An 8,527-nucleotide genomic window follows, 5' to 3' on the forward strand; every position below is an offset into this window, starting at 1 on the left:
CTTTGTCATATTAATGAATTTTTGGTCAAATCAAAGCCAATAGCTAGTTTTCTTTATAAGATTTATGTTGATACTTGAATCACTCAATTTGAAGTTGAGTAATAGAAGTTATGCAATTTTAAAATTTGAAAATAATGTTCATTCTAGTTTGTTGTTGTTAGGCACGATACATTGTGACGGATGACACACATCAATTGCATTGCATACACACTGTCAAGGACTTCCTCCTTTGAATCATTCATTGTGGCATATGATATGTTAGCCATGACAAATGGTGCATTCTTTTACATAATTGCCCATTCACATTTCCAAACTTCAGATTTAGTCCTTTGGACTCTTTTACCCTCAATAAATTTGTTTTTGACTACATTGCTCGAGACCTAATTTTTCTATTAAGTACGATTTATTTTAACACCTTGGTTTTCAATTCTCATTTTAGAATGGGATCTAGTATTTGTAAAATGGTATTTCTATTTTTTTTTTATCACCGTAGACACTTTTTCTACCGTGGTAAATGTTTTTGAAGGATGAGTTTTGTTTCAATTATCATGGTAAAGTTAAATAATTATTTTTGAAAAAGTAGAATGTTACAAGTTGGCCCACCGGTTGGACCCAAATCACTAGCTCTAACCTTTCCCAATCTGTTAAAATAAAGTGATGTTGACCATATAGTTCTAAGAATAGAACTTGACAAATTGGAAAGGTTAGCCTATTTTATAAAAATTAATGGGTACCCATTCACTATTGTTGACTTTAGGATACTAGAAGCTCCTAGAGAAAAAAATTATTAATATTTTTACACTTTGTGTTTGCTTCTTCTTTTGTTAATGGTGAACATTAATGATTGTTAGTTAAATTTAACAAAATGAGAATTATTGCATTCCTTAAAACAAATTCATGGGTGTTGTTGCATATTCGTTCAATTAAAAATAATATGTGCTCTTGGAAAAAAAGTTACTAAATATTTTTGCTCTTTAACCCAGTATAATAATACCATGTGTTGTTATTCATAAACTATAACCAATATGGCTTATTTCTTTGATTATTTACAATTAATATGCAAGAATGATGATGTTGAGAAAGAAAAAGCTATATTTAACCATTTTCTCTTTCCCATACCCATCTCCTTGTGTACAGGATTTCCACACAATAATAGCAGATCTTACGTGCTAATTAATGTGCGATCATGTCATGGTCAATTTTCCTTGATTCTATCAAAACCTAGCATTGTTATAATAATAGATATCTCATTACTAATATTAACTTTTGATTCGTTCTCATTCTTGTTTACCATTATATATGAGGTTAACAAATAGGTTTTATACATGCAAATAATTAATAACCAAGCATTTTTATCTATATCCCAAATACGTTTACTAATTGAACTCTCTTATCTTTTTTTGGTTGCCTTCACAAAAAATACTCATAATTCTCTCTGTGTATATATATACACACATTCATGATACTCTAATCATCCAAGCCACTCGTGATTGATTAAACAAGGTTCCATATTAATTTGAAGCAGAAAGACATGGAAAACTCTATGTTGTTTATTCTTCTGTTTTTTCGCTTCATTGCCAACCAAGTTTCGATTACTAATATCAATGGTGATGAACAACATCGCTTGGTGTTAGCATTGTATGTGTTTGGTAATTCCCATGTCGTTGCTGGAAACAACACTCATTTGAACACACCAGCACAAGCTAACAGGTGGCCTTATGGAATTGATCTTCATAGTATAACCAGTCGATTCACTAATGGGAAAACTATGGCTGACTTTATTGGTATGTTAATTTTTAGTGGTTTAATTAAATGCTTTTTATTCGGTTATTTAATTAATTTTGAGTGAGTTTTGAACTGTTGTAAACTTCTCAAATCAATTTTTTTTCTATCCTTAATGATCATGCATTTTTGAAAAGAGAGGGTTATGAAAATTAAAGTATCTATTAACTTTAATATTGTTAATTTCATCCACAAAAAATTTTACATTTAACTTTTAAATATTGACAAAATATTTCGCATCTTATATCTCCAAATGATTTGGAGAATGAGCAACATACTAGGTTGTAATGTTGTTACATGAATTGATTATATGATATTTCATAATAGCTAGTATTTATTTGAAGTTGTAAATTTCCTCTAATTACTCCAAACATATTTGAAACATTGTTTAAGTAATATAATAATTTTAAACTTTAACCCTTTAATTGCATATTATCCAAATAGTAAAAACACTTATGACATTTGTTTCTATCCTTGCAGCAACTTATTTGGATTTACCAATGCCTCCTGTATACTTAAACCTTACAGATTCTAAAAGAAGTCAAATAACAACAAGAATAAGCTATGCATCAAGAGCATGTAGGATCTTAAATACAACCGGAGTAGTAAGAAATTAAAATAAATCTTTTCATTTTATAATTAATTAACTAATTAATTTTTATCTTTATATGATAACCATCTAATTAATTATCTTTTTTGCATTGAAGGGAGAATGCTTGACATTATCAAAACAAGTAGGATACTTTACATCAACTGTGACAAAATATCTCCCAAGGCAATAAATGACAAAGAGAAGTTGTAAAAACACTTGGCCAATTCTTTGTACCTTGTCCTTGCTGGAAATAATGATTACTCCAAAAAGATGAGCACTGAAAATGTCACCAATAAATACCGTCCACGAGACTATACAGATTACCTTCTTGATGAAACCTCAGGTCATATCAAGGTACGTTTTACATTATCTTGATTTTTGTTATCCATGTAAACTATTAGAAGATTAAAGTATATTTTTTATCTTTTAATTTTATATAAATTTTGTTTTAGTTTTTTAATTTTATAAAATATTTTTTTAATCTTATAATTCAAACACTATTAGTTTTATCAACAAAAAAAATCATACATTGAACTTTTAAATAATAAAAACCTTTTCTTCAAATGTTACCATATTAAATTTATTTTTTTAAAAAATAACAATGATTGGAAAAATAATTATTTAAAGTTAATGATGTTAAGGTTAAAGGACTTAAAAGATACTTTATAAAAGTAAGATACTAAATCAAAATCTCATACTCCCTCCATTAAAAAATATAAAGCATTTTTTGAGGAGTTAGATGTTTAAAAATATAAAGTATTTTTAGTCTTTCAAGGTATAATCATTGGTTTTTTTCTTCCAAAAGTGCCCCTATTAATAATAATTTTATATTTATTGTATGGTATTTAATAGGAGTAAATATGAAAAGATAGAGTTAGTTTAAAAATAGGTAACTATTTTTTTCAGATAAGATTTAGTTAAAAATGTCTTATATTTTTAAACAGAGGGAGTATAAAATTAAAAGACCAAAGGTATACACTTTAGCCAATATTAGAGGATATTAAAATGTAATAACTTTGTATTATATATTATGCTAACATTGATGTATATTTAGGTTCTAAGATATTATTGTTTATAGATAATATGACACAATTTCATTATTTAAATATCTATTACACAGATACTTTATGAACTCGGAGCTAGAAATTTTGTAGTTTTGGGCATTTCAATGCGTGGGCCACATAACTTTACAGAAGGCTGTGAATCAAGATACTACGCAGACGAACTTCCTCAAAGGCTGCAAAAGTTACATTCTGAACTCTTCAGTTCAATATTTACCATATATGACGTCTACAAGGCGTATAACAAGATTACGAGAAATCCTCAAAAATATGGTAAATAGAACTATTTTATTTAATTACATCATTTTATACAATAATAATAATAATCTAATTGTTATTGTAATTTTGCTTTCTTATATGGGTTTGTTCACATTACAGGGATCACAAACACACAAGAACCTTGTTATGTGGACCATGGACCAGTTTGTCCTGATAGATCAAAGTATCTCAAATTTGATCAATGTACCCATCAAACTCAAATCGCATATGAAATAGCTGCAAAGGAATGCTTCAACGGAGCTGCTTGTTCTCCTTATACTATTTCTCAGTTAGCCAAGGCAGCCATCATCAATCATTGATGGAAAATGTAACAAATTTAAGTGATCTAACATTGAAAGCATTGTATTGGATTATTTTCTGATTTCAAGATTGATTGAGGTTGGAATAAAAATAACTGACATTTCTTTGTGCATCATACATGACTACATTCTGATGATGATGATGATAAAAGGCTTTAATTATTGAAGAGAGAAACTTCAATTAATGGACAAAGGGAGAGAGATCGGAATACTGTTTCCATATATATTCTGAACATCTAAAATTATCAAAATCATGCATACAATTAACTTAAGATTTCATAACATTCATGAAGAAGCATCACGCTACCTGAAGAAAAATATAATTACAGAGTACATTAGATTATAGATATAACATGGTATGTTATTTTAAAAAGAGTTCGGATTAAATCAATTATAATAACTAATAATTAAGTGCAAAGTATAATCTTTCATCTACATAACTACAAGGGAAAATGACAATTATAGAACATTATGGAGGTATTAATGATAATAGAAAACCTGGAATTATTGAAATGTTATAGAGACATGGTCTTTATTTGTAATTAAAAATAAATAATTATTAAAATAACTAGTAGAATGTGACCTGTGAATTTAAGTAAAGTTAGTTGTGAAATATAAATAGTGTTAATTTTGAATTAATGGAAAGTCAATTATGAATGGACAAATAATTTTACATATTTATGTATCATCGCTAGTGAATTTAAAGATATTGATCACTTATGAATTTAGGAAGATCATACAAGTAAATTTATGAAAATTAGGTTGAATAGATAATCTTATAAATGTAGGCATAACTTGTAATTTTGGGACGATCAATTGTGTATTTTAGGAATGTCACTTTTTAAGTATGTAGAACATCAGTTGTAAATGAACATACTTGAATAGTCTCAATTGTAAATCAACGGTTTAGGGGGCCTCTCATTGTTTCTAAATACATTATAACCTCTAAAATTTCATATTATTTAAGCACATTTTCCTTAGATTATAATATATTTTGGCTTACTTGTATATATTTTGATTGGTCAAATTAGGAAAATATGCATCTTACTTTAGATCTGTGCAGTTATTTTTAATTCAATACTTTAGGGTTGATTTTGAGTTATTTTGGTTTAAGGTTTATGTCAAGCCCCAAAAATTAAATGTGACTAGCACTATATGTACAAACATACATCCCTTAAACAATGGTCAAGGAAACCTTAATCTAATATTTAATATTTATTTCTAAAATAATTAGATTTATATTGCAATTTTTAATTCCTTTAATAAATTTTTTTATAATAAAAGTTTTAATAATTTTGTAGAAATTTTGGTAGAACCTCCTCAATAAATAGGACCTCCTAAAAATTCTATAATACAATGTTCAAACCAAAAATATCAAATCAGTCAAAAGCAAAGCTCCTTCCAGCCAACAGACAAAATATGTATATCAACATAAATAGCCTAGCCACAAGCTATGTGAAGCACCTAAAAATAAGTTTACAAAATAAATTTTCATAATTAAAACTTTACATCAAAATAAAGCTTAATCATGAGCTCCTTCACCATTAGTTAATAATAAACTCCCCATTGTTCATCTGGTAGTTTAGTGTCAGCTACACTATCTAAGACTAAAATTATTTTTAGTAAATAATGTCCTAATGATAAATAATTAAACATGAAAAACAAAAAGTTGAAAACAATTATGTAAATTAAAGAGACAACGATTTCCATAAAATTTTAGTAAACTTTGGAATAAAATGGCCCTATATAACTTTAAATAAGCTAATTCATAATTATAGAGACTTATTAGAATAATTAACAAACATAGATACACAGTCTAAAGGGTAAATAACCAAACATAGCTTACGCCGTGAAGACAAATATGGACACATAGTCTATGAGGGTTACTAACCAGATGTAGTCGAAGCCATGAAACAAGCATTGGTACAAGACTCACAAATAACAGGCATGAGAGTAGAACTCATAAAAATTAAACTAGCTAGTCATTGACCGTATTGCACCAAGGGCTAACAGAATTGCTGTTAGCAACCAGCACTCTATATAAAGTCCCCTCCAAATTTATTTTTAAACATGTGAGAAAATTATCACTATTAAAATAGGGTTTGCATTCTCAAAGTCAAACCCAGATGGATTGTTTTTATGCATCAAAACTTGCCAGAATAAGATTTCATAACTAATTTTCATGCTTGTGTTATTGAGAAACCAAGAATTTCTAATGCTAATAAAAATAATTTCACAAGACAAAGAGATTTAAATTACGAAATATCTCATACTTAACAAAATTGTTATTAAAATAATCTATATAAAAATATAATATTTCAAAATAATAATTTCATTAATGAATCAGTTGGGATGCTATCCACTTACTTGATAATTTTCTAAATAAATAATTTTCTCCAAACCAATCCTCTTGCAATATTAATGTATGCTCTGTAAATCCTAATGCCCAAATAATAACATTGTTATTTTATTTTAAATATTTGTTTTTGTACCTTTTCAATCTAGACAATAATGCGGACAATTCTTAGCTTAAATATATACGTATATATATTTCACTACTACAAAAAAGGCAATATTCAACGGCTATTTTAGCAAATATTCAATAGTTATAAACCATTGAGTAAGCAGGCACTGGATATTCACTCAGACTTTATTCAATGTTTTTTAACCGTTGAATATTCATCATTTATTCAATGATTTTTTTTAACAAAATTGTTGCATATATGCTTGTCAGGCAAGACATATTCAATAGTTTTTATTTAATAACTATTGAATATTAATGATATATTCAATGCTTGTATGAAGCAACCATTGAATATATCATACATATTCAACAGTTATTGAATTAAAACTGTTGAATATGTGATGTTTCAGGTGCAAAATTAAGGAGAGAAGATTGAAAATATTCAACAATTTTTGAGATTAAACCATTAAATATTGATAATTTATTTGACGATTATATTAATAACTACTGAATATATTGGAGATTTTTTTTCTTTCCACCTCCTACATTTCTAAGCTACCCCCTGCATTAAACATTTACAAATACAATATCCAGCACACCCAGAACAAGATTTCAATAGCCAAAAATATAATATTATTTTTTACATGAAATGTATGTTATGAATTACTACACAAGCTATATAAAATTTGAACTAGCTTAAATTAAACTAATAAGTGGCCAAAATAAAGCTCCAAATCTCAAAAAAATTGGCCAAGTAAGTGTAGCTCTATTATGTTAGCTTTAAATGTATACTAATATCATCTATGTCTTTACTGTTGTTGGTTGTTGTAGCTAAACCATGCTAGGAAAATACTATGCACCAACTCTTCAAGGACTTCTTTCATATGAACCTTAGTAAATACATCACAGTATGCATCCTCATAGTACTGATTGCAAAAAAAAAACAAATTAAAGTCATGTTAATTACTAAAAATATTATATAATGATGAGAAGGTAGACAACATATATATATATACATTAACTAAAAGAGTCTCGATAGGAGTATGTTAAATTATATCCTTAATGTATTTCATGACAGCGTACCCATAATCCCTATCTTTGTCGTGTTATTTCTAGCACTATGATCATACATTAGATAAAAAATCTGATCAGTTAATGACATAGCATGACTTATATTTAGATTTTAAACACAATTAATGATAAATACATATATCTTGCTAACTGTCCATGATGTTGCTTTATTAAGGCGACCGCTACCCATTGTTAGTTGTCGAGATTACAAATCAACATTGGTGCTGTACGTGACAATTGCCCTAACATACAACAAAAAAGTTGATATGAGAAATATTCATACAAAAAGAACAAATTACATACATATATGAACAAACTTAGTAAACTTATTGATTAATCATCTCTACTATATGTGGCCTGTTGGAGGAATCACCACCACTAATAGGGTCGAGATACCAAACTCTCTCTATAGTTGGATTGATTACAAGTATCATCCAATGACCCTTATTACAATGATTACTATTAGAAAGTGTCACAATTTAATTTTGAGGAAAGTGAAGTATCATAAAGTGATTTACCCTTCACAATAAGGCACTATAAATATTTTATTCTTATTGGCACTACGTTGCTCGAAGTATTTAGAAAGCTTATGAGCTATTTTTAATCCTTGCTTAGGACTTATTGTGTTGTGTCCATAAGGAGAGACTAGATGGGGACTAACAAGTATAACCCTTTTCGCTATATCTCTTTCAGCAAGCATAACAGTGTACAAGTTTTTTAAATGTCACAGTAAGTTGATTAATAAATGACTAAAATATAGATATATCAAAATATTTAATGTAATATTTTGGAGACATACCTCGTATATAAGTTACACAAGGTAGTAGTATCTTGTGCATGGTGGAACAAGTCAATCAATACCTCATTGTTGACTTGGTCGACTGTAACATCCTGAAATTTTTATGACTTAGGTTTATTTTAAAATAAAATATTTACAACTAAATTAAAATTAAAAATAATTTGATAAAGGTCCAAAGTT

The 8,527-nt window shown here is 27.8% G+C and overlaps 1 protein-coding gene across 3 annotated transcripts; it reads left to right on the forward strand.

Annotated features, from left to right (window-relative positions):
• The first annotated feature begins 1,518 nt into the window (after positions 1-1,518).
• On the forward strand, positions 1,519-4,046 carry LOC129287920 (GDSL esterase/lipase At1g74460-like). Of its 3 annotated transcripts, XM_054924204.1 has the most exons (5): positions 1,519-1,784; positions 2,311-2,387; positions 2,490-2,728; positions 3,495-3,708; positions 3,814-4,046. In XM_054924204.1, exons 3-5 carry the CDS (start codon positions 2,645-2,647, stop codon positions 4,011-4,013), a joined length of 498 nt encoding a protein of 165 aa, XP_054780179.1. In that variant the 5' UTR covers positions 1,519-1,784; positions 2,311-2,387; positions 2,490-2,644; the 3' UTR covers positions 4,014-4,046. The 3 variants fall into 3 exon arrangements, with proteins under 3 accessions (XP_054780179.1, XP_054780178.1, XP_054780180.1); XM_054924203.1 differs by lacking the exon at positions 2,311-2,387; XM_054924205.1 differs by lacking the exons at positions 2,311-2,387; positions 2,490-2,728.
• Positions 4,047-8,527: the final 4,481 nt, after the last annotated feature.

This window comes from Prosopis cineraria, unplaced genomic scaffold, assembly GCF_029017545.1.
Source record: "Prosopis cineraria cultivar Desert tree isolate PC_DT_omini unplaced genomic scaffold, ASM2901754v1 PC12, whole genome shotgun sequence".
Lineage (NCBI taxonomy): Eukaryota > Viridiplantae > Streptophyta > Magnoliopsida > Fabales > Fabaceae > Prosopis > Prosopis cineraria.

Excerpts from the sequence above, each read along its gene's own strand:
- LOC129287920 (XM_054924204.1), top strand. The coding sequence starts at position 2,645 with ATGAGCACTGAAAATGTCACCAATAAATACCGTCCACGAGACTATACA. Across the intron at positions 2,729-3,494 it reads AAACCTCAGGTCATATCAAG|ATACTTTATGAACTCGGAGC; the intron begins GTACGTTTTACA and ends TCTATTACACAG. Across the intron at positions 3,709-3,813 it reads GAGAAATCCTCAAAAATATG|GGATCACAAACACACAAGAA; the intron begins GTAAATAGAACT and ends TTCACATTACAG.